This window comes from Mangifera indica, chromosome 18 (genome assembly GCF_011075055.1).
Source record: "Mangifera indica cultivar Alphonso chromosome 18, CATAS_Mindica_2.1, whole genome shotgun sequence".
Lineage (NCBI taxonomy): Eukaryota > Viridiplantae > Streptophyta > Magnoliopsida > Sapindales > Anacardiaceae > Mangifera > Mangifera indica.
The window spans coordinates 10,457,976-10,485,395 of NC_058154.1; the positions used below are offsets into that span (position 1 = coordinate 10,457,976).

At 31.0% G+C, this 27,420-nt stretch overlaps 3 protein-coding genes across 3 annotated transcripts; 1 reads left to right on the forward strand and 2 right to left on the reverse strand.

Annotated features, from left to right (window-relative positions):
• Nucleotides 1-3,334: 3,334 nt before the first annotated feature.
• Nucleotides 3,335-7,008, reverse strand: LOC123202092 (putative RNA-binding protein YlmH). Its single transcript, XM_044617821.1, has 10 exons — nucleotides 6,766-7,008; nucleotides 6,476-6,579; nucleotides 6,224-6,355; nucleotides 5,646-5,719; nucleotides 5,441-5,546; nucleotides 4,963-5,031; nucleotides 4,393-4,457; nucleotides 4,196-4,294; nucleotides 3,895-3,994; nucleotides 3,335-3,790 (listed from the first exon to the last, which is right to left on the reverse strand). Exons 1-10 carry the CDS (start codon nucleotides 6,917-6,919, stop codon nucleotides 3,728-3,730), a joined length of 966 nt encoding a protein of 321 aa, XP_044473756.1. The 5' UTR covers nucleotides 6,920-7,008; the 3' UTR covers nucleotides 3,335-3,727.
• Nucleotides 7,009-9,288: 2,280 nt separating this feature from the next.
• Nucleotides 9,289-13,977, reverse strand: LOC123201962 (proton pump-interactor 1-like). Its single transcript, XM_044617644.1, has 8 exons — nucleotides 13,801-13,977; nucleotides 12,847-13,233; nucleotides 11,931-12,119; nucleotides 11,670-11,849; nucleotides 11,346-11,540; nucleotides 10,527-10,625; nucleotides 9,932-10,432; nucleotides 9,289-9,840 (listed from the first exon to the last, which is right to left on the reverse strand). Exons 2-8 carry the CDS (start codon nucleotides 13,201-13,203, stop codon nucleotides 9,520-9,522), a joined length of 1,842 nt encoding a protein of 613 aa, XP_044473579.1. The 5' UTR covers nucleotides 13,204-13,233; nucleotides 13,801-13,977; the 3' UTR covers nucleotides 9,289-9,519.
• A 9,734-nt stretch (nucleotides 13,978-23,711) lies between these two features.
• On the forward strand, nucleotides 23,712-26,993 carry LOC123202482 (beta-glucuronosyltransferase GlcAT14B-like). The gene is made up of 5 exons (XM_044618447.1): nucleotides 23,712-24,078; nucleotides 24,744-25,448; nucleotides 25,569-25,644; nucleotides 25,730-25,845; nucleotides 26,122-26,993. The coding sequence occupies exons 2-5, from the start codon at nucleotides 24,875-24,877 to the stop codon at nucleotides 26,619-26,621; spliced, it is 1,266 nt and encodes a 421-aa protein (XP_044474382.1). The 5' UTR covers nucleotides 23,712-24,078; nucleotides 24,744-24,874; the 3' UTR covers nucleotides 26,622-26,993.
• The last annotated feature ends 427 nt before the right edge of the window (nucleotides 26,994-27,420 follow it).

A 27,420-nucleotide genomic window follows, 5' to 3' on the forward strand; every position in this document is an offset into this window, starting at 1 on the left:
AAATACCCACAATTTCCTCCCTCTCCTTTTAACATGGCTGTTGCAACTTCTACCACTTCAACTCTTCTCTCCCTAACCCTAACTCTCCTCCTATTTTCACAATCCCATTTGGTTTTTTCTTTTCCATTCGATGTTGAAGACGATGATGAAGTTTACGTTCTCGATAACCCGGTTCCGAATTTTCAATCGAGAAGCCGGTTCTTGGCGGGGCGATGAATGTGGTAAAGGATGGAACATATTGTAATCACAAGTACAAGAATATCTGCAATGGCGTATCAGCCAACAGTGGCGGCAGCGTGCTGTACTGCTGCAAGGCATCCTGCCGGAACATTCTCGGCGACATGAACAACTGCGGCCGTTGTGGTAGGACCTGCAAGTTCGGAGAGCGGTGCTGCAATGGAAGATGCATAAATGTTGTTTATAATCATAATCACTGTGGGAAGTGCAACAAGAAATGCCCTCATGGGGTTAAATGTGATTATGGAAGCTGCGGCTATGCATGATCGTATTCATTCATTTAAGAAGCCGAGGTAGAGGAATTGAGGAAGGTTTTTTTTTTTAAAAAAAAAAAATTAATTCGATATAAATAGGATAAGTTTGATAATAATAATGATAATTCTTCATTAATTTTATCTTATTATGAATAATGGAGAATTAATGGCTATGTAATGATGAACTTTGATCATGCATGCATGACATGAAATTGATATAATTTGAGTTTGGGGAAACAATGAGAAGCCAATTGATGAAAAGCCACATCATGTGAATTTTTGTATTTTTTGAGGTGCGTTAAATTTGGATAATTTTATCAACAAAAATAAAATATTATTATAAAAATAAATTATTTAAAATATATATGTATAAATTATTATTATATTTGATAAAAATTTAGTAAAAATTAAAAAGCATAAAAATATTTACGGTATTTGGTGAGAAACAATAAAAAATATTAAAATATTATTTTATTTAAATATTTTTTTGATATAATTACTCTAAAATATTTTTTTTGTTATTTGTTACATTAATTAAAATAAGGTTATATTTGTCTTAAAAATTACTAAAATAACACTTAATCACATAACGACATGTTATCTTATATATCAATCATGTACAAAAATTGTTTACAAAAAGTGTATACACATAGCATTATGTGTGCCAAAAAATAAAGTGTGTTCACTATGTGTATACACTTTGATATAAAATTTAAGTACACAGATAATATGTCATTATATGATTATGTATTACTTCATCTTTAATTCAAAATCATTTAATTGCATACCCAAATTGTTACCTAAATTGTGTCTCAAAAGCATGTAAACATAGTTTTATATAGAGCTAACAATTTTCAACACGACACGATACGAAAAAAATAGAGGTAGCGCTACGTTTTTCTAATACAAAATTTATTTTTGGTCAATCCGACACAATTCTAAATAAAATTTAGTAGTGTTAGAACTCACAGAAAAGTAATTTAATATTATCTGAATCGATTCAAATATTTAAGGATTGAGTTAGAGTTAAAATTTCGGTACGATTGTAATTTGAGTTAGGTTAATGTTAAAAGTTTCTAATACAAAACCTAATTTAATATGATATGAACTCAATCTGATAACATAAACTGTCAAAGTTTAGTTTTATATATATATATTTGACATGAAAAATTACTTTTGAGTTTACTTTCCATAAGATCCCATAGGGCCTTGACTTTAAAGAATAAAAGTCCAAGTTTGTGTTAGATATTGACTTAGACTTCAGAATCACAGCTCAACACTAACTGGCATTAACACCTCAACACCAACTGCTGCTAACCTCTCTTAACAATTCAAGCAAAATACTTCAGCTAAATACAGTCAATATTATTTTATTGCACAAGTTCCTTTTGGAGGGGGTTGCTCTTGAAGATCTTTGATTTTGAGCTTGACAACTGGCATATGAGTAAATGTATAAATGATTATTTCTTTTTTATAATTGAAATTTTCTAGTATTGAATTTCAGACTCGATAGAGCGTTAAGTTTCATCTGTAAGAAAATAACATAGATAATCATTCATGGGATGCAAACAATTGTTAATAAGTATAATCATGAACGATCATTGCAAAAATGGTCTTTCTTAGATTATGAATAACCGTTCAACAAGTTGTTACATAGGATATGAAACGTTAACAATCTTAAGTTTTGTGCACTAAGAAATAAGTAAGAATATAAATTTTAAGGTGTGTGAAACAAAACATAAGAATAGAAGTCTTCGGCTGTGTAAACTAAGACATAAGAAATAGTAAAAGTTTAAGATGTATGAACAAAAATGTATAGATATATAGGAGTCTTAAGTGGTGTGAATTAAGACATGTGTTGAAGAAATACTGTAAATTATGTGAAGTATGACAAAACGTATAAGAAAGTATGTCACTATTTGTCTGATCCGTGAGAAGAATGTTTGAATATTTGAGCCATTATTATGTGATATGTGGCTCGAGAAGTGAGCAATTATGTCAATGTTGTGTGATCTATGACAAAAGAGTAAGTTAATGTGCTACTATTATGTAATTTGTGGCATAAGGTTATGTAAATGTGCTTTTATTGTATGATTTGCGGCATGATATGCTACTGTTATGTGATCAAATCTTTCAGCTCGAATAAATAAACAAACCAAATCTTTTAATTCGAATTTTAATTTAACATATTTGAACCGAGCTAAATCGAATCAAATTAACTTTTGAAACCGAACCGATTCGAATCATATCTAAGCCTAAATGGGTGTCTATGTATTTGCAGCTTAATACGATCATCAAAGTGAAAGTAATTGTGCTAGAGAAAGAACTTCCCTGCTTTCACGAGAGGTTAGAGAGAGATTTTCCCTAGAAGATGTTAGTTGTGTGCAGGAACATGTGAGCACAGACTCATCAATCATATGATCTTTAATTGGTACCACAGAATCATCCACTAGTAGTTTCTTTAAAACCATAAACCACACAGAGGATCTGCTGAAAATTATTTATGCTTGTTTGTTGGGTAGAATATCCTAAAGGGGAATATTTTAACAAGAAAAACAGAAGCTGATTTCTTCCTCAATCAAAAGCATTTTCAATACAAAGTAGTAAAGATCTCACAGAATATACCCAATTCATTGTATATATATAGTTCTGGTAGTCAAACATGGGATTGTGCTCTCACTGTTCAAGCTTTGCTTGCTACCAGTCTCAAGGATCAAATCAGACCAGTGATGATGAAAGCACATGACTTCATTAAGATATCTCAGATTTCAATATTAACTCGTATAAATACACTTTTTTTTTAATAGTTAATTGTAAACTTTCTATAGCTCTGTATCACAAAGGGAAGAAAAGAAAAGATTCATCATACACTGAGAATGTAATCAAAGGGATCAAACAGAAAAATAAACATACAAGAAAATTATTTGACATAAGAATGTAACACCATTAGTCCTTCTTGGGTTGACTTTCCATAAGATCCCTGTTGGCTCCTGAGAAGATAAATCTGTCTGTGTCATTACTTGACTTCACAGGGGAAGGAAGAGATCAAATCAAAGATAGGCACATAGTGGTAGAGCACTTCTTGGAACTCAAATTATACAGTCAAGATATCGAACATTAAGATCAATGGCGAATACTATTAAGCTCTCTACCACTTCAAGTGTCGAATCATGTAATCTAGATGGCACCCATCAGTTTAGCTCCAAGACCATAAAATAGTTCATGTGGTAAGATTCCTATAGATATCGAATAAGCTCAACTGCGAATTTCCCTTTCTTTGTGGAGTTTATTTCTCCTATCTGAACAACAGCAAAAATAAGATCATCCTAATACTGAGCTACATACAGTAAAAGAGAAATTTGAATCATCACACAATGGTGTTACATCAAACCCAAAAACTCACCTGTAGTCTTCCTTTGCCACTAACTGAGACAATATCACCAGTCTTGAGAGCAGCACCATTTTTTGTAACTGTGGTCCAATTAACTCGCACATCCCCGTTACTGCCAAGGGCAAAGAATTTTAGCTATGTCTCAGTTAAGTTTACCCATTGCAAATGTTAACTTGATGGTCAGATATAGAACCTGGCTCATATTGCCATTTGTACTCTCAAATAGCCATATATAATTGGGTGACACATAAAACAAATTATTACAAAATAAATAAATAAAAACACAAAGAGAAAAATACCAGATTAGCAGTACCTGATCAAATTAACTAGTTTTGACCGTGATATCTTAAAACCTGCACTTGCTAGGGCATCAACCCTCAGTGATGCTTCTATGGTTTTGAATGACTTAGTCCTGTAAAATTTGAAGGTGCCACACAGTCATTGAAAAATACCAGATAAAGAGCATCACAGAAATTGAAATCCTTAAATCACCAAGATGATGACAGCAACCTTGGTGGTTCATATTCTAGAGCAAGCAACGGTATCTTTGTACAAGAGACTGAAACATTACCAACCTGTTAGAAGCCAAATGAATTAGAGATGGTACAGGAAACACTATTGAAAGCACTTTTTAGCACTGTGGTCTGTTGCAATATGCGTAATATAAACTTAATTATATTGCATAAGAAAATTCTACCATGCTAAGCCTGAATATATTGCACTTTTACATTCCCCATAGTACATTTATCCTTTTGCCACAAAATAATTTAGCCAGATGAAAGCAAATAAATACATTCTTCATACAGTGATAAGATTATATAAACTAAATAAAACATTTCTATTGCAGTGATTTAGGCAGGTGAAAGCAAATAAACATTCTTATTACAGTGATAAGATTAAATAAACTAAATAAAAAATGTGTGACATATGGTTAACCTGGTGAAGTGAAGAAGAAATTCAGGTAATTGTGGTAATGTTGTTTTCTACAGCTAATCCCATGAAGTGGTAGCGAATTTTTTAATATGTTTGTAAGGGCTGAGGCAATCGAAGAGAAAGAATATATCAAAAAGTAGCAGCCACCTTCTCCAATGATGATATAATATAGTCAGCGAGTTCTGGAACAACTAGAATCTGAGCGCCCTTTTCTCCCTGAACAATATCAAGAATACAAAAATATATTACTAAGTCAACCCTACAACCTCTATCCCACATTTTGTGGTTAGCTAACATTAAACACAACATTAAAATTATCTTTCGAAGTTCCCATTATGTGTTGGCAAGCTACCAACAAAGTGTCCAGCATAAATCAGTAAATCCAAAGCGATGAACATGAAAGAAGCATGTTTTACACATGCTGATGTATATAACCGGAAAACAAAAAAATAAGAAACTGATAGCTACTTCCTTGATGTGAAAATGATGTTTTGGTAGTTAAACATGCACTCTGAACCAGGTTAATTAAGGATTTGGGCAAAGGAACTAAGACAGCTCTATAAGCCAACCTTTGTCAAGTAAAAAGAGCCTACCATGAGCAATATGAACAAATTATAGATGATACCTGTAAGATAATATCTCCAAGCTTTTCCCTAGCAATCCCAGTGCCAAGAATAGCACCAAGGAAGTCACCATGAGAGCAAGGTTGAAATCCAAAATTTCCTGCAATACTGGATGAAGTAAAGTTTAACATGATAGAATTGAATGTTTCATATTACTGACACCCTAAAGTTAGAATAATTTAAAAAATGGGGCAATGAATAACTTACCTCAGTGCAGCAACTACATCTGGACCACTTGTCAATGCTTCTGGATGTCCAACAGAAATTCGGCATCGCTCAGCCTAGAAAATTAGGAGGGTATATAACATATAATGCCTAAGAATTATGTCATGTCAGATAAATCACTCATCTGACAAGGAAAGAGGGTATATGTAAATTACATGTACATGAAAGCTATGCAAACTACAGCTGCAACCATCATAGACAGCATTATTACATGCTTTACAGTTATAGTCATATCAATGAGAAGATGAAGCATGAAAAACAAAACCTACCCTGTGATCCTTTATTGTCCTACTCTTGAGATGAGATACTTTCACTACAATGTTCAACATGCTTTCTATTATTTTTCCAAGTACAGGTTTATAGAAAGAATTAATAATGTGAATCTCAAGTTCATGGGAATGCCAATGTGAAACTAAAATCTAAATGCATTTGATCCTTCATAGTTAAGCCAGTTACAAATATATTCCAACAATTTCACATTCTCATAAATATTTTCAAAGAAATGCACTTTGTCCTATTCATTTGAGCTTAATTCACAGGCACAGCCAAAAATTATAAACCTGAGGGTATCCTCCCTGTGCAACTGCTTTAACATCAGCTAATTTTTCCAACACTATCATTGATTCCTTCAAAACTGGAGGGGTTACAAAATCTGTGTGTAGAACTCCTCTCTTTAACGAAGCCCGCTTCGCCTACACAAGCAAAAAAGCACACGCACTAACAAATTCTCACAAACTCAAAAAAGGCCTTTATCATTCTCAGCGCAATAAATCCAAAGTTAAAAAAAAAATTCCGGAATTTTTTCTGCTCACCATTTCCAGAATATGCTTCACTTCCTCAATGGAACTTTTATCTCCAACACCCTTAACTAAATCATCAACATCACCCTTTATAGCTTGTGCAAGGTGACATATTCCTAAACAAAATGAATAGCAGTTCGACAAAATAAAATCAAAATTCTTACTTTTATACACTGACAGTAACAATATACAATCTTTTCTAACTCTTCTCCTTCTTCACTAAGCCTAACCAGTTGCTAAATCATAAAGTTCGATAGATGGCATGTTTCAGCAATTAAGCCAATTCGGTATGTATAATTTACCTAATGAGTGTTGTTTGAATGAAGGGATGAAAATGAGAGAAGAAGTTGGATGAAAAGAAAAAGTGTGAAGAGGATGAGAAACTGAAGACGCTTGAAACGCTTGTCTTGCAGTGAAGCCGGCGGCAACCGTGGCTAGTGTCCGTACTGCGCTCATTTCAGGCTGCGGGCGCCGGAGTTGACCCCTTAGAAAATTTTGCGTTTAGAATTTGGGCTAATTATATAAAATCGATAAATTATAGGATTTCTTTAAAGACTGCTTTATGCCGGATAACTAATTAAAAATGCCCTAATTTTGTGAAAATAAACCACAAATACTTTATAAATTATACCAATAAAATACATATCTTAAAAAGGCCAAAAGACTTATTCACCACTCAAGGTAGAGTGAAAACTTAAAGTCCCACATTCAAATTTTTAAAACTCAAATACCCACCTATCAGTTAATTTATGTTAAAAATTTCAGTTAAAGTTAGAGGTAAAATCATTATTGAATAAAAAAATTTAAAAAAATAAAAGTTTTATCATATTTTCCTCATTAGGTTTAAAAATTTAATAATTTTTCCTACCCAAGGTTTGAAAAATGACTATTTTTTTCTCTTTCCAAATCTCTGGGTTTTCTTTCTTTCCTCTCTGACAATAGTGACAAGCCGAAGTATAGAAAAAGAGACAGCGACATTCCTGGCATCGTTGTCGTCTCTTCTTGGATGGAGATCCATCGATAAAGAGACGTCTCTTCGTCGACGGAGACAAAGAGATGTCTCAGTCTCTTCTTCTTCACCTAGGATGAGAGGACCATTGCTTCAAAACCAAGTTGCATCATCATCACACTAAAACCATGTCGTTGTTAGATGTTTTGTTGTCGTCTAACATCGAGAGAGAGAGAGGAGGAAGAGAGGCCACAGAATTGCATTGTCATCTCGCTAGAAAATAGTGAAATCACCAGTGACAGATGCTGGGCTGATCAAGTACTTGATCTCTGATAGAGGGATGACAAGAGATGGAGGGAGGAGGTCATCGAAAGAAGGGCAACAAATGTAAACAATTTGGGGGGTGTAAAATGAATGTTTTAAAAGTTTGGGGGCGTTGCAAAAGAAAATTTTGAAACGTATGAAACCCTAGGGTTGGGCTGGGTAAATGGTCATTTTTTAGACTTTGAATAGAGAAAAAATTGTTAGTTTTTTAAACCTCGAAGAGAAAATTTAATAAGTTTTTAGTTTTTTAAATATTATTCTAAATGACATTTTTACTCTTAATTTTAATAATGAATTTTAATAGATTTATCGGTATTTAGGCTTTTAAAAATTGGAAGGTAAAAGTTTGAGTTTTCACTATAGGAATAAGTTTTTTGGCCTTATAAAAAATATAATAATAAAGCTATATATATATATATATATATATATATATATATATATATATATATTAATTCACAAATTAAAAAAATATATTATATATCATCATATAATTAGATTATTTTGAATTAAAGTTAAAATAATATCCGACATCATCTACATACCTAAATTATGTACAAAAATATATACAAAAAATATTGCTCAAAATATATACTAACATAAAAGTGGTTTCATCTTTGTTGACTCAATTTATTGAGATAATTGAAATTTCAAAATATACTATTTTCCTTTAAATTTCCATTAAAATTAATTTCCAAAACGAGTTATAAAATTAGTATTAATTAATTTATTCAATTTTTAAAATGTTTATAGTATTAGCTGAGACAATTTTTCAGTCATTTGAACACAAAAACATATTAGGGGTGATAGTGTCTACTTAGCATTCACCACATCCAATCACTATTTATAAAAATCAACACTAACAAACATGTCGCAATTATCTATTTGCCCCCAAGTAAACGTTTTGCCTATTATTTTGCCCTCTGACTTTGTCAAACAATGAACAATAATTGGGCCAATAAAAAATATCAATGGACACCCTTATTTAGCCGTAAAAAAAATACATAAATACGAACACACTTATTAGGCTTTTCACACCCAAAAAAGTAAAAATCGTGTTATTTTCAATAAAATTCATTGTTTCACTAAACCAATTAATTAATAAATTAACACCGGATAATTTTTCATTATCTAATAACAAATTTTTGCTAAAACAAAAAAAAAAAAAACCTTTAATATACTACTCAATAATTAAAAATTTTTATTCAAAACCCTAAACCCTAAACTCCTTGCCGATAGAAAATTTGTAATTTTGTGACAAAATAAACCGTTTCTACATACACATCATGCCCTAATATAACCAATCTCCTCCCCACGGTTCTCTGCTCTCCATTAAAACAAAAAATAATTTTTTTTTGATTCTTTTATTACCCGGCCGTACCAAGTTGGACACCGACAATTTCACAAGTCGTGCCTCCGTAGGCTGTGCCAAAAATATGAGCCCAAGTTGAACCACAAGCCAATTCGATCCCCCTGCCATATCTTCATCCTCTCAAATATGGTTATTTTCATTAACTGCCCTGCAGATGTATTAATGAGTTTACCTAAAGTCAAATTTTGAAAATGCATCAATCCAAAAGCATATTAAGTTTCCCCTTTAGTTCACACCGATTGAGCTACCAACAACATTATGAGTTTTGAGTCCATCCCTAGGACAGGATGCAAAGAAAAAAAAATTAACTTGAACGTTTGAGTGTCTTTTCTGCTTCTAAAATCCCCTAGGAGACCCAGCATGAAGCAGAAAATTGTCAATAACTCATTCAACTCACTTTCTAGTTTCACATCCTCACTGAAGATAGTAGTAATATATCAGCACCAGAGCCAGCAAAACTGCCACAGCTGCAGGCACAGCCCATACCCAGTAGTTAGTAGCCTTCCTGCGCTTTAAGATGGCTTTTGGAAGTGATTCGGTACCCCTTGGCCGAGTCCTATGCCTTATTTTGTTATCCTTATAAACCTTGGCTTTTGCCGGAACTGGAGCTTCGACTGAACCTTCTTCATTCACATCAGCGTTTTCCTCTTCTGCTTCCGTGATAGCTTCAGCTGATTCCTCATTAACACCAGGTCCAGATGCTGCAGCCTTCTTCTTTGCTTTCTTTTCACGCTCCTGAAATGAATTAAAGAGAAAGTCATATCAGTTTCAAGTTGAATCATCATAGACTGTGACATTAATGATAAGAGAATGTATAAATAATTTCCTTGAGCTTCTTTTCAGCCTCCTTTTGTGCTCTTATAGTCGCTTTGGCTGCAGCTTTCTCAGCCAACTTCTTCTTTCTTTCCATCGCTTGCTTAGCTTTTGCTATCTCCTCTTCTCTTTTCATCTCCTTTAACTTAGCTTCATCAACTTCCTCCACTGGGGTAGGCTTTTTTGGCACAAAGATCTCCCCTGTCTCAATTTTCTCCACAGGGGGTTTTGATTCTGTTGCTTTGCCAGCAGCTTCTTTCTGAACCTTCTGTGTCGGCAACGCATCATGTTTTGGGGTAGATTTGGCTTCTTCCTTTGGTTGTTTTACATTAGCTTTTGTCACTGTCTCAGGCTCAGGTGCTGGATTCTCCACCACCACCAAGGGCTTTTCATCAGGGTTCCTGATCCTTCCATCCCTGCTCAATTGTCGATTGTCCAATGATGTTAAAATTCTTTTCTCATAATCATCCCTCACAGCCTTCTTGTTGTTCCACAGGCTCATAAAATTTTCAACCTAATGAAGAAATAATGATAACTAAGATAAGACAACAGAAAATTTTTATGTTGTGTGACATCAAAGAGAAAAGACAAGTACAGGTGTAACATACCTCTGCTTCAGTAAATTCTTTAAGAGCTTTGACATCCTTCTTTACAGCAAGCTCTCTGGCTTTGGTCAAGACTTGACGAGATTGATAAAAGTTGGCATTCTAACAAAAAAGGTCAGATTTATTATAGGCTCCTTTCATTATAAAAATCCAGAAGCTTGAAAGATTACAAAATAATGTAATTCTATGAGTCATCAACACCAAAAAGGAAGTCGAGCACATTGTATTTATATTTATCATGAGGTACAATTTTCTTTGCACCCCTTGATAATTGAAAAGTTCATTGCTGCCAAATAATGGTTGAGAGACAGAAAATTTTACGAATTATTGCTTCAAAAAGAACCGATTAAAACCAGCATTTTGAATCATCTTTCAGTGCCCACATATATAGTTCCTAGGCATATAAGCAAGCATATGCACACAGACGTACATGCCGTCTCTTTTCTGCTCACCTAATAATAAGAAGTAACAAAATCAAACCTCGAACTACAAAGCTTCCCTGGACCTCCTCAGGGTAAACAACTACAAGCCTTGGCTTCAAGTATCACAAAACCAAAGCATAAAGAAAAAAACCCACCAGTATAGGATAGCTTATTTAAAAGACCCTATCCAAGTGTCTTTCTCATTTAGTTGATGTACGCTAAATATAATAACGACTAAGGCTGCATGAAAAACAAGTATCGGAGGCTTCATCTAAAACAGAGCAACTGACTCTAATGCACAAGAGACCACCACCCTTTCTAAGACACAGAGGGAGAAGAAAAAGGAGAGAGAGATTTGTTGTTGCAATAAATTCTAGAAATGACAGTAAAATGCATTTACCCTCTCATCACGCATTTTCCTTAGTTCCTGAATGCTTGCAAATGCTTTGTCCCGCATCTCAGTCACAGTTTGCAACTCCTCCTGTAAAGCTTTAATGTCCTCTTCAATTGCCTTTACTTTCCCCTCAAGAGGAGTGATCTTGGACAAAAGTGCTTGTCGCTCCTTCTTCACTCCATCCAAATCAACACCGATGAGCTATCAAGAGACAAGTATGCTAAATTATTAGCGTCTATTTGGTTATAACAAAAACATGTATTTAACACCAAGCATGGAATCAACAAAAACGTGGGCTCAAACGTTCAACTTAAACTTATGGCATCTTACTTTAACTTGGTCTTGAATAACATCTTTCTGACCCAATGACTCCTGAATCTTTGCTTTAATGGCATCATTTGCCACAACTTTTTCTCTTGTTCCCTCAAGCTGTTTGATTTCTCTGAGGAGTTGCTTCTCCTCAGACAATGGGATGCTCTCATGTTGAATACAATATTGCAAGCTATGGATCTGCATTCACCAAACCTCAGTCAGAGAAAGACAAGGAGTCACTACAGAAAGAAAATGGTTAATATATGCAGTATATCATACAAGATCATTTAACTCTTCCTCAGATGAACAGATACCACCAGAACGACCACTGTTGTTTGAAGGTCGCAGCTTGCCAAGAGCCTGCTGCAGAGGTTCCAGTTCTTTTTTCTTCTCATCCATAATTGACTTAACCTGCCTACCCTCAGACCTCAAAACCTTCAGCTGATCCAATAGCTCAGATCGATCTGCCTAAAAGAGAAGAGAATAAATTATATTAAAAAATAATACTAGTTAAGGTGGGTTTAAATTAGACATGCCATTCAGTTAAATCTTCATCTAAGGATTGTATAGAACTTGGCTCAACACACCCCAGCAATAGAATCTTATGCTGGTACAAAACATTCAACATAATTTCTTTACAAATTTCTACACTTCAATTAATTCTTTTTATCACAAAAAACCAGCTTTTATTATTTAACATCCGAATTTCAAGTATCTAAAAGGATTGCCAGAAACAACTGTCCAGTAAAGGGGTTGATCTGGCAATTTTTCTTAAAAAATGTTCAATGAAACAAAGATGTATGCATGTGTGTAGAAAAATGCATGAGAATGAAAATTCTCCGGAACTTCAATTCACTATTATGAATACCTATCAACTCAATACCTACATAGCTCACCTTTATGCACCAAGTAATTTAAAGCACGTAGACTGTCATTGGTTGCTCAATTGTGAACATGATCAACTTATTTACTTTATTGTAAAAAAAAACTTATCTGATTGATACACCAGCTTCATGATATTCTACCTGATATTATACATGTTAGGATTTCAGAGGCACGTGCCAACAGGACAGCATTTAGTAAGACACTCAAACTATAGAAATTCAACTATACAAGATACTTCCATGGCTAACATTTCAGCAATTTTACATAATGCTGAATCCAGTAACAATAAATTCAAAGAGTTAAAACTCACCCTTTTTATTTTCAATTCGTCAAAGATCTTTGACCGAGCTTTATTCCTCTTTTGAATCTCTTTATCGGCCTGGTCAATTTTTGCCTTTATTTTTGGATCATCATAAGTCCGGTACCTGACCAACCAAAAAGAATGGACCTGCACAGGCGTAGGCCACTCCTCAACAGCATCCCGTGATGAACTGGCCTTTGATGCATTATTTTCTTCCCCTTCAACAGGTTCTTCTACATGGGAACCGAAATTAAGTGGTTCCTTATTCCCTGGACCCTGGACCAGTTTCCCATTTTCCTTAGACTTGTGCACTTCAGTGATAGTCTCCACAGGCACTTGAGCCATCTCAGCAACCTCAACACCCATTATTTCCAGAAAATAACGGCCTCACAAAATCTGAAATTCCAAACAGAAACAATACATTAGCAATAAGAGCAAAAGCCGAATTTAGCAAACATAATTAATAGCTAAGATCAAACAGATTAATAAGCATACAGATAGACCCAACCATCAAACGAAAACTCAAAGAATTTCACACAAAATAAAATTAAAAAAATGAGACAAAGATCTACCCTTTTTATCAGGGATCTTCTACTAATCTATAATCAAATCTACAATATTATTATGGCAAAAGCTTCACCGATTATCCAAATCCCAAACGGCCAAAGAAGATAAATATATATCCAAACAAACAAAAATTCACATATTTTGATGAATTACGGAAGCATTCAATTGATCAATATACAGACACAAAACAACTTCCTCCACACATCAATAAACGAAACACGCAATAACAAATCCTACAAGTCAAACACACAATCGATCAAAACAAAATGCTTTTAAAATAATACGAAAAGAAAAACGAGGAAGATCAACGAAAATACAAATCAACCCAGAAAAAATATCCCTGAAGATACTATTAAAAAAACAAAATAAAAAGCGGAGAAATGAAAGATCTTTTACCAGGAGAAGAAGAAGAAGAAGAAGACCCTTTAGAAAAAGGGCCCTCAAGTAGAAGTATAGGGTGACAGAAAAAATCAAAATACGGATAAAAAGGGAAGCAGATCTCTGGGCTTCTCTTTTAACAGCAAAAAAATGGTGCCAAATTGGAAGAGAGAGATTTTCGAGGTCAGGGAAGGTGAGTGTTAAGTTAACATCTATAAATATTTTTTTATTTAATTTAGGTATGTAAATAATATATTATAATATAATTAAATAATTTTAAATTAAAAATAAATTAATATCTAATCATATAATTATATATTATTTATATATTTAAATTATATATTAAAAATATATATACTAAATATTATTTTATATTTATTTAATATATAATTAAATTATCTTAAATTAAAAATAAAATAATATGGTTTAAATATTTAAAATTAGTTATATATATGCAACTTCAAATAGAGATATCAACAGAGTGGATAGAGATCGAAAACCTTAATCTTTATTTTTATCTTTATAGGAAAAATATTTCTTCATCCTGCCATTTTTGATACAAGGATGATGAGAATCCTCATCCATTCTGTATAAGAAAAATTTTTTTTTCATCTTTTACAAGAAAATTTTTGACACTTTCGACTCTTCAATTTTGTTAGAAAAATAATTAAATATTTATTAGATAAAAAAGATATATATATAATAATTTAAAATTTTTAATGATAATTAAATTAAATGATTTATAAATATATAAAAGAGGAAACAGATTAAAAATATATTTATTTTTGTTTTTATTTTTATTTTTTTATTTGAAAAAAAGTGAGCCAAAAACTTGATTTTACAAACCAAATTATCATATCTGTGCTCGAACACTTTTTCTTGTCCAAGTCACATATGCTGCATTTTTAAGTCCTTTTTTTCATTTAATATAAATTTATAAAATATCAAATATTTGATAAATACGATAATATCGTTTTCAGAAATGTGGAATTTTTTTTCTCGTATTTAGACTGATAATTCCTACGTAATCATCAAAACGGCAAGTAAAGTTACCGTTTTGTCACCTTCTGTTTGTTTTCGTGTAGCCTATATAATTTGTCACATTTTGCCTTGGCTTGGCCATATAAATTTCTGTGCCTAAAACCCACGTGTCTTACGTGACCCTCTTTCTTGACACGTTTTGGCGATGAATACGAGATCTCCGTGTTGAGCTCGTCATTTTACTAAAATACCCCTACTTTTCCTGCAAATTACGCTTTTACTCAATCCGCGTGTCGTGTTTGTCAACTCTGACTCTTGGCTGTAGAATCAAGTCTGATAGATTTTTTTTTGCCCTAATTGGACTAGGTCATGGGTCCCAATTTGGTAAAGGGTGAATTATTTGCCACCCAAGAATTAGCTTGAAAATCTTTTCCCACCCCTATAGTATAAATTACACTTTTTCACCCAAAATCAATCTCTATTAGAGAAAAATGTATAGTAAAATGACAGAATAGCCAATTTCTTAATCCTGACTCATGTAAGAAAAATAGAATAATTTAAATAAATAGATAGAAGAGAAAAAAAATAACTTTTATTAAAGATGATAATCGATCGTACTAATCAGTTTAGATAAAATTCACTATATCTATAGATAAAACCCTTGTAATGTAGGTCTTGCTTATGACATATTCTAAGATCTCCGAGTTATACCTTTGCAAACTTATCGCAGGTTATCTCGTTAAATTATATAATTTATATAATAGTTTAATAATTTTTAATTAATATTTTATTACTTTTTAATAATTTTTCTTTGATCATGCCAAAATAAAAGAGTTTGAGTCATGTCACGGGCCGGTCTGGCCTCCTTGATATGTTTAGCCTTAATGGACATTGAAACCTCTCTCTATATCTTCTTCCTTTCTCTTTTCTCATACACCATCCATTATGGAAATTTCACCAAAACAACATTAGCATGACAACAGCCTTAAACCTCTTCCTTCGCCCAAAAGCTACAACCCAAAAGAAATCCATTTAATGGAGTTTCCCACAAAGAAGATAGAAAAAGATTGGACATTGTTGCTATAAAAGGGGAAAGACATCTATTTCTTAAAGAGAATAGTACCATGCTTGCCCAATAAGAAGACTTTCTTCCTAAATCTTCTGAGAAAAAATGATACTGAGAGGAATGTATACACCAATGCTTCTATAAATTCAATCATGGTGTTGAGTGATTGGTTGTATACTATGTTCGAACCCAATTTCAGATCAAAATCTTTCATGGCTTAATTTAAAACCCTCATCAAACGCTTGGATAAACTTAGATTATGAAAAATCTTTGAATAACATCTTGAAAATTGAACACCTCTAATTAGCAATAGTACTTTCAAGAATGGGATTAGGATGCTTGGAGAGTTCGGTTTCAATGCTGATTTTGACAAATTTATCAAGTTTTAGTACTAAATTCTTGGCTTGAATTTGTCTTTGGAACTTCCATTATTCGCATAACCTGATAACGTAATTATTTCAAAATTTCATAGGTTCTAATGAAATAACAAAACTATGTATATATATTTTTTAATATATAATTTGAGTATTCAAATAATATGTTATAATGTAATTAGATATTGCTCATAAGGGAGAGGTTTAATTAAATAAATAAAAATGAGCATATGGTGAACAACTAGAATTTTGTGACCAAAATACTGTTAATTTTTGTGCTTGAGTTTAAAAAAATTTAAAAATCAGGAACTTCTGGCCCTGGTGTTGTCTTTGGGCCTTGGCCTTTTTTTTTTTTTGAATTTATAGTTCAAAGATTTTCAAAATTATATAAAAGAGTAATTATTTTATAAATAGTATCATATGCACTCAAAGTTTTATAGAAATGATGATATAACACTATGATTTGATATATATATATATATATATATATATATATATATATTATATATGTATAAGTTTGTGTATATTTGTTTGTCCACATAGTTTAATTGTATTTTATAATATGAATCTCTTATTTTATAAAAAAAAATTTTGTCAAAATAAAAAAAAACCGTAATAAATTGGTCAAAAAACTTATTTCCATTGAAGGTTTGTTGTATTCTCAAACTGGTATCCGCTAAGTATTAAAAACCTAAACTTTCACCCAAGTTTGCTTTAAAAGTGTTTGAACTTAACTCAAGTTTAAGTTCAAATCGAGATTTGAGTTTGGTTTAACACTAAAATAAGATAATTTTAATATGTATTAGTCAAAATGATATCATTTTAATTTATTTGTATATAATTTTTTAAATTGATAAGCTTTACAAACTGAACACTTCAAAAGCTCGAATTTGAGCTCAGGCAAATATTGTTAATTTTTGTGCTTGAGTTTGAAAGAATTTAAAATTCAGGAACTTCTGGGCCTGGTGTTGTCTTTGGGCCTAGGCTTTTTTTCTTTTAAATTTATAGTTCACAGATTTTCAAAATTATATGAAAAAGTAATTATTTTATGAAGAGTATTATAAGCACCCAAACTTATATATAAACGATAATATATCCACTTAATTGAAAGCATATATCATCGTATATACATAAATTTATGTATATTATTTATTCACATAATTTAATTGTGTTTTATAATATGAATCTCTTACTTTAGAAAAAATAAGGATTTTGTCCAAATAAAAAAAATAATCATAATAAATTGGCCAAAAGACTTATTCCCACCCAAAGTTTGTTGTAATCTTAATGGATATCCATTAAGTATTGAAAACTTAAATTTTCATCCACGGACTTTTAAAACTAATAGAATCAGTTAGTTTCAGGGTAAAATTGTTATTTAATTATTAATACATTAAAAATAATAAACCAAAGATGTAATAAATAATATTTTATTATTTTTAATATATTATTAATTAAATAACGATTTTATCTTTAAAACTATTGATTATATTAATTTTAATAATTTATAAATAAAAATTTAAATTTTTAATATTTAATAGGTACCAGTCTAGGAATATACCGACCCTTGGATGGAGCCTAATAAATTCTTGTATAACATTCGCCGCTTTTATTAATAAATGATGCTCATTCTTAATTATGTATACATCTAGACCTAACTTTTTCAGTTATTTAAATTTGTGCACATTTCAGCCCATATTTGATCCCCAAGTCAACCTCCTATGCCCAACTTCCCGCATTAAAATGTGGTGGATGGGCGGTTTATCTCAAAGACCTGAGAGCCTTTAATTATTGCTGCCGGGTAGACACAACACGGGTCATATCGGATCAAATTTGACATAGTCTATCGTATCTATTAATCACATGTGAGTTACGCTTATCCATACCATAGTAAAGTTTGGGATACGATCTAGAATTCTAAACTATTCTTTTGTAGGTTGATTTATCATATTATATATTTTTTAATATTTTAAACGTTCTTATTTTTTTAACTAATCATGTTAGACCGGAATGTTCCGAGTTATGCTCTCGATAGAGTATGCCAAAATGGAGCAACACGGAAGCTTGATGCACCCAACTCCTTTGAAATCTCTGACTGTGGGTCTCCATGTTCAAAAATTATGCCCATTTAATTTTTATTTAATATCTCAAAATCGGATTTTACAGATAAATTCATCCATAAAAAGCAAATTTAAATAAAATATAACTGTAAAATAATTTTTTTCCTTTGATGTCCTAGAAATACTATAATTTAAAAAACACGAAACTTTTATTTTTCATTTTTTTTTTGTGAAATATTAATTATTATATCTATTTAATAAATTGTACACAAAATTATTTAAAAAAATAAAACTCATGGGATAGATTATTTTACATTGTTCTCCTAATTCTTCTTTAGGCCAAAAGACTTAGTCCCACTCAATGTTTGGTGTATTCACAATTTATATTCACAAAATTTTTAAATCTCAAATGTTTATTATTATGTTAAAATTTTGTATTCGAGTTAAGTATAAAATTATTATTTAATAAAACATTAAAAAACTAAAATTTTATTTCATTTTTCTCATTAATTTAAAAAATTAACAATTTCTCTCCACCCAAAATTTGAAAAATTGTTATTTTTTCTTGAGTTTTTTTTCTTTTTTTTGGTCACCGCCTTTGTTTCGCTCGAGAGTTGGTGCTTTCCACCTGTCTTCTTGTTCCAACCACTCATGAGAAGCCATTGACAGTTGAAGAAACAGATAAAGATGAATTTGTCTTTGTTCAATGAGGAGACAAAGACATTGTTTTCGTTCGCTAAGAAGATGTTCTGTCTTTATCTTCTTATCGGACGAAGACAAATTCATTTTCGTCTTCTTGTCGAATGAAAATGAATTCATCTTTATTCATCTCTTCAGCCTCCAAGAGCTTCTTCTAAGTGGCCAAAATGAACAAATGGGTGAAAAACATCTGTTATTGGTCTGAATGAAAAAGTGATCGAAGAAGAGAAAAAATCTAAAAGAAAATAATAATTTTTTAAACTTTAAGTAAAAAAAATATTAATTTTTAAAAATAATAAAAAAATAAAATAAAATATTTTATTAATAATAATTTTATCTTTAATTATAATAAAAAACTTTGATAAAGAGATAAACATTTAAGTTTTAAAACCTTCCTGATAAAAATTTGAAAATACCCAAAATTTAGGTGACGGTAAGCCGTTAGGCCTTTTCTTTAATATTTATCATCATATTATCATTTTTGCCGTCGTAATTCTGACAATTTTATCATTGTTTTTGTTATGAAAAATAATTTTTAAAATATATACATTTTTTTCCTTAATATAATTTATTAAATAAAATTTGCATCGTATTCTATGTGGAAAGAATTAATGCGCCTGCAAGCAAAAACACGTGCTTAATTTTGAAATCTCGATTTATTAGATCTAACGGCTGAAAATGAATTTAATAGCAGCCTACTGATTACATAATCCATAACGTCACCGGCTTGTGAAGTCTCGGAAACCCATGTCATTGAAGAATGTTTCTTGGAGGAACCATTTTCCGCAGCCGCCTGTCACGGAGAGAGAGATTAGGGTTTTAAAAGTCCACACGTCACATAAATGAGAAATTTCTTGACGGTCGTTTGATTCTAAAATTTTTTTAAATATTTAAATAATTTATTTTTTATTATTTATAATATTTTATTTAATTTATTAATAATAAAAAATTATGATATAATAAATAATATAAATAATAATCTAATTACCACTTTTATCTTAAATATTAAAAGATTATCAAAATAATATTTATTTTATTATAATTATATTATTATTTATTAATTTTTTGAAGAAAAATAAATTTATTTTTAATTAATATAATAAATAATTTAAAAATATTTAAAAATAATTATATTCAAATATATTTAAATAAAATAATTTACTAATATTTTTTAATTATTTTTATTCAAACACGATAATTATTTATATCTATCAAAATTTATCAAATATAGTACTTAATAATTTTTAAAATAATCTATCTTTAAGGTGATCTCTCTATTTTTTGTAATAAAATATTACTCAAACTAAACGCCCCCTAAAAGATTATTGGGTTCTCGTTATTTAGTTTATTAATAATAAAATATTACGATAATATTCTATTATTAATATGATATGATAATTTGATTACTATCTTCAATTTAGGTATTAAAAGATAATTATGATTTTATTATAATTATATTATAATTTATTAATTTTTTTAAAAAATAAATTTATTTTTAATTAATATAATAAAAAATGTTTAAAAATAATTATATCCAACAACATTTAAGGAAAATGATTTATTAATATATTTTAAATATTTCTAATCAAACATAATAATTATTTATATTTACTTATTTTATTAAATTTTATTTAATATAATAATTATTTATATTTAATAATCTTTTAAATAGTTAATTTTTAAGGTAATTTTTTTATTTTAATATTAAAATATTTTTCAAATAAAGTATCCCCTCATTTTCGCCGTCGTTTCCATTCTACGGGAGACTTCTTATTTTTGGTTTTTCTTTTGTTCACAATATATTGATGACAAAGAATCCTCTCCCCTCTTCGTCAAAAAAGGTTCTCTTTACTTCTCACTGTTCTCATGGGAAAAACTTATTGTCCCTTTCCTTTATTGACTTTATAATAAAAATAATAAAATATTTATTATATAATATAATGTATTTATGATCATCTAAATTTTAAGAGTATTTTAATATTTAAAAATTTACTAGTTATATAGAGAGAGAAATTTAGAAGACGATGGTTGAAGACGGAAAACAAATGTATTTATTTTTGTCCCTAAAGGTAGATATGAACTAAATCGAGTCTAAATATTTTTCAATTGAAGTTCGATTTGATTAAAAAATGATCTGATTTGAGTTTATTAACCTAAAACTAAGTCAAATTCAATTTCGTCTTGAATGAAAAATGGTATGATTCGGTTCGGATCAATTTTATAATTCGAATTCATGGTTCAAAATTATAGCTCAGATTCATGATTTGAATTTGTGATTTATTGACAAGATGACATTGTTTTATACAAATAATATTCAAAAACACTTATTTGAGCTACGAATTCGAACTATGAATTCAAATTGATTCAAATCACAAATTTCAATCAAATTAAGTCATAAATTTAAATTAGTGATTCGAGCTATGAATTTGACACAAATATCTTCTAGCTTGAGTTTAATTCAATTTAAAAATGAGTTAATTCTTTTAACGTGAATTCGATACGAATTTAAACTAAACTAACTTTTCAAGATTGAGCTGATTCGTATCATATCCAAACTTATTTGTCTCTATTTATAAGGATTTTAATCATTTTCATCTTTATCATTGTTTTTATTTTTATTAAAAAATCTCTTTTTTATACGAGGAGAGACAAGCCGAAGATTTAGTTTGGTAGGTCAAATTCCTTCCATAACTACTAAAATGTCAATAATATTTTTCATTGGGATTAGGGTTGGACTCGAACCGAGTCTGTTCGAGCTCGAACAGGCTAGTCCTATACAAACTTGAGCTCAGTTTGAACGAGTCTGAAACAAACCAATCGTATACAAGCTTGATCGAGTTCAAGCTCGAGCTACTCGTTAAATTTTTCAATTAAAAATTTTGATACAAAACAATATTGTTTTGATCAATATGTATTAAAATTATGTCATTTTATTAATAAAAAATAAATCAAACCGAATTCAAGCTACTCGAATCTAGCTCTAATTGGGATGAATCACATCCCCTTCCGTTAATTATTATTTGGTTAACTAATATATTTATTTATATATAAATAACATAAGTGATTTGACATTTTTCTCTTAATTATAAAGTTTCCTATTAATTAGGGTCATTAACACTCCATTAAGCAACCCAAAGCTATATTTAACTAACAAAGAGACTTATGAGATTTTGGGATTAGTTATAATGATCATGGATAGTTCATTAATGACAGTAAGATTTACCATATCCTAGGAGGTTTTACTCTTTAACTTTTACAGGATATTTAGTATAGATAATATTTTATAATCAAAATTAAAAGATTATTTTAAAGATAAAATATTTAAAAAATTATTAGGTATAAATAATTATTATATTTAATAAAAATAAATAATTATTGTATTTGATTAAAAATAATAAAAAAATACTAATAAATTATTTTCTTAAACATTTTTTAGTACAATTATTCTAAAATATTTTATTATATTAATTGAAAAAAATTATTTTCATTCTAAAAAATTGATAAATAAAAATATAATTATCATAAAATCAAGATTACCTTGATAATTTTTTAATACTTAAGGTGAATGTAATAATTAGATTGTCACTTATTAGATTACTGTAATATTTTATTATTAATAATCAAACAAAATAATATACGAAATAAAAAATAGATTGTAAAGATAATCTTTATTAACCAGGAATCAAATAGACCTCTTAAAAAATATCTTGTTTAAGAGCGTCACTTTGATGATAAAAAGTGAGAGAGATAATGACATCGAAAAAGAGAGAGAAAAGGGATTTCAATCGTTGTAGAGAGGGGTGTCGAAAAAATATAAACCTAATAGGAAAAAATAAAATATTTCAAAGTTTAATTTTGAAAAAATTATTAGTTGTCTAAACCAAAAAAATAAATGAGATGAAATTTTATTATTTTTAATATGTTACTAGTTAAATGACCCTTTTATATTTGAAACTAATTGATTAGTTGATTTTACCCGATCATGAGTGTGGTTTTCAATACTTAGTGATAATGTTGAACCCAAACCGAGCTAACTTGGTTTCACAAATTGACTCGATTCAATTTGAGTTTATTTAATTTGAATATAAATTGAGTTTGAGTTACGAGATTTGACTCATGAGCGGTATAGATAACTTGATTAGATTTAAACTTGGCTAGTGTCTTAATTCAAATTTGTTAATTAATTATTAAATGACGTTGTTTTGTCAATAAGTCACAAATTCAAACCATGAATTTAAGTCATACATCTAAGTCAAGAATTTGAATAATAAATTCGAGTTAAACTTGAATTAAATTATTTTTATTCAAACCAAACTTAAACCACCTTTAATATTGGCTCGATGAATTTGAATAAAACTCAAACTAAATGATATTTAAATTTAATTCGATTTGTATTTGTCCGTACTTAACGGGATATTAGTTTAGAGATTCATCGAATCTTATGTGGGAATAAGTCTTTTGCCTTTTTTATATTATTATTTTTTTATAAAAATGCCCTATAAATAGTATTAACCTAAAAGGTCTTCTAATCTTTAAGGAACTTTTGGAAAATGATTAAATTATAATAATATTTAGTGTAGAAAAATATAATCAAGGACGAGATTTAGAAAAAGCTTCAAACAGAGTCTTGTCACTTTGGACTCTTTTGACCACGCAAAAATGGTTTCCTCCAAACAATCCAATCGCAGCCGTCAGATCATGAAAAAAAATGTTCAGTCGAGACCGTATAAAACCACAAGCAATGGAGAAAAGAAAGACAACAGATATATATACAATTCACATAAACGTAGCCTCGAGTCTCTCTGTTACAGGAGAAAAAACAGAACAGTGGAGCTAAACGTGTTTCTGTATGTAATTGTTGCTTCCTGCCGCCTTTGATCAATCCTAAAAGGCCAGCTTTGAACTTTCAACAGCTTGCCAAAACATGTTTTTCCAACAGAAATGAACTCAAAAGCTTAACTTTCTTCTTCTATTTTCTGTTCTCTGTAGTTTTTTTCTTCAGTTTGAATAAACTTAGAAAGCCAGGAAAAAACTTATCTTTTATCAATCAAATTTGTAAAACCTGCTCAAACAATGCCTTTTCTCCTTGCCCATTGCGTCAGGTTTCAAGAAAAAGGTTCGTTTTCTTCTAAAGTTTTGGTCTTTAATCAGTTTTGGTTCATTTGATTGAAGATTTTATTTGCAGTTTAAGGGTTTAAATTGATTTAGTAATGATCGCAGCTTGTTTATGTGATCTGGGTATTCTTTGCTGTTTATAAAAAAGTGATCCTTGGCTTTTGATGGTGTTTTTAACTTTGGTGAAGATTATTAGTACTGTGTATTGGCTGTAAATCTGCTGGTGAAATTTGGGGTTTGATCATATTTGTTCATAGATTTGGCATTGTAAAGCTACTGATTGTGTCTTTATCAATGGATTTATATTAAACCACCTATTAGCCCATTGAAGAGTAAATTAATGTTTAAGTAATTGTTTATTCTTGTTTGATTCGTTTGTTGTCTCTGGTTGATTTTCCTAATGCATCTGTTCTGTTCTTTTATGGAATATTTTATACCATATTTCTCATTATATGCTTACCCAACTACCATATTTCTCATTATAGTTAAATATGCATTTCATCTTATAGTATATGTGTGTTTAATTTAGAAGTAATTTCATGTTTTCATTCCAAGATTGCTGCTTGCTTGATGTTTTGCAAGCTTCAGTAGCTTTGTTTTGGGGGAAATCAAATGATTTGAGTTGGTTTAATATTCTAATTTTCTTGTTGAATGTTGTTTTAATAGACATATATTCGAAGACTGGAATTTGTAGTGTTTAAGATGTTTCTAATCTGAGCGCTGAGGTATAGCTGAAGATCTTGTGAGGGAAATTGGGATATCAGAATTGTGGATTGAAGGGTTGATAAAGTTGAGCAATGGGATCTCTAAATATGGAGAAGAAGTGGATTTTCCCTTTAGTGATAAGCTCTCTTGTATTTATATTTCTTCTTGCAACTTCCTTCAACATGGGTCTAATCTCTTCGATACACACAATAAATTCTATCTTCGCGGTTTTCCCTTCCCATGTCTCAGCAAACCATACTGATCCAACATATGCCGAGATGAAGGTTAAATGGGCTCCACCGCCACCTTCTGGCCCAACAATTCCTCGATTTGCTTATTTGGTTTCTGGGTCAAAGGGTGATTTGGAAAAGCTTTGGAGAACTCTTCTGGCTTTATATCATCCACGGAACCAATATGTTGTTCATTTGGACCTTGAAGCCCCAATTGAGGAAAGATTGGAGCTTGCATTGAGAGTGGAGAAAGATCCCATGTTTTCGAAGGTTGGGAATGTCCACATGGCTATTAGAGCTAATATGGTTACTTATAGAGGACCAACTATGGTTGCTAATACGCTTCATGCTTGTGCTATTCTTCTCAAGAAAAGTAAGGACTGGGATTGGTTTATTAATCTTAGTGCTTCAGATTATCCTCTTGTGACTCAAGATGGTAAATCACGTTTACTCAACTCATATAATTATATAATCTTATAATCATGCTTTAATTTTTGGTAGGAGAAGTGCTAGTTCTGCATTGAACAGACATTCATTAATTAGCCTTAATTTGCAGATCTTCTTTTTGCATTTTCAACTCTAAGCCGGAAACTTAATTTCATTGATCACACTGGCAGGCTCGGTTGGAAAGAGTAAGCTCTTTGTTCCCTCTGACTACATATTTTCAGGACTTATTTTATATGTTAAATGATAATAAATGTTATTGTTATTCTGCAGGGATAGACGAGCAAAGCCTTTGTTGATTGACCCTGGACTTTACAGGTCGACTAAGTCAGATATATTTTGGGTCACACCACGGAGAACTTTGCCGACAGCATTTAAATTATTTACTGGTTAGTAATCGATCTTTCACTTATTTTGCTTGCGAAAGATGAAAAGTGATGAAACAATATGTATTCTTCCCATTTGAGCATGTCGTGGTTAACTAAGCTTGGCCTCTGCGAACAATCTGAACTTTGAATTCATTTTATTTCCTTTTTTCGGTGTTTGAGGTTTGAGTAAGTTAATCATTTTAAACAATTCGAGCTGATTCTGGAAGCACTTTGCGTATATCCTTATTTGTACACTTTTGGTGTTTAGCTATTAAATAACGTTTTCTTCTGTTACAGGCTCGGCATGGATGGTTCTCTCTCATTCATTTGTAGAATATTGCATTTGGGGTTGGGATAATCTACCAAGAACTTTGCTCATGTACTACACAAACTTTGTCTCTTCTCCTGAATTCTATTTTCACACTGTCATATGCAACGTGCCAGAGTTTGCTGATACTGTTGTTAATCATGATTTGCACTACATTTCTTGGGACAATCCCCCAAGACAACACCCGCGTGCCCTCTCACTTAACGACACTGATAAGATGATTGCAAGCAATGCTGCTTTTGCCCGGAAATTCAAAGAAGGTACTCCTGTCTTGGACAAGATTGATAAAGAGTTACTTGGTCGGAAGAATGGGACCTTCACCCCTGGTGCTTGGTGTGCTGGTGACTCCACTTGTTCAAAGCTTGGAGATGCAAACAAAATCAAACCAGGCCCTGGAGCTGAGAGACTTCTCCGTTTAATACAAAGGCTTGTAATCAAAGCTAAAAATGGTCAGAACCAGTGTAAATAGGTCCCATTATAGTTCGACGCATATGACAGAAAGATTACTACCGAGAAGCCTGCCAACAGCTTTGAAATCTTGAAGGGAAGAAATGATGATGGTGAAGCTACATTTTCAACTTTTTTTTATTAGAATTCCAGTTATCTTAGTACATCGAAAACAAATTTACCCAGAAAAATTGATATGGATGGGATCAAACGCTGTCATGTTCCTGATCATCCATTCTTTTGCTAGGCTATAATTTCTTAGGCCTTCCACAATGTACAATTTGGAAGCTTTCTGCAGTCATTTTTTTCCCACATCTTATTGTTAATAAAATTTTTCACTCCCAGATAATTAGATGTACTACTACCTATAAACTCAGCGGTTTCAATTTGGGAACTATTGCTATTGTATCATGGTTGAAGTATGTGATTGGTTAGAAGATCAGCATCTTCTAATAAAGTCTATGAGATGGTGCTAAATTATGATCTCAAATCAATGCAAATTTGTTCCTGAAAATCTGAACTTCACAAGTTTCCAGACATTTTAGGCCTGAACAAAGAGTTACGGTAGCCTATAATTGCCAATGCGCAGATTCCTGATTATGGAAGGGTGTTGATTTGATCGTATCCTAGGAAGCACAGAGACGCACCCATGGTGTATTTCTGTGTAACTAAAACATCTCGAGACTAGTACGAAATGTTTTGAGGCATTTCAAAAATACAAATACGTTTCTTTTTTTTTACTCAATTTTGTGTTTCGTTCTCTTTCGCGATTTCGAAACTAACTCTAGTTTTGTCTTCTTTATTTTTGAGAGTGTTAAAAT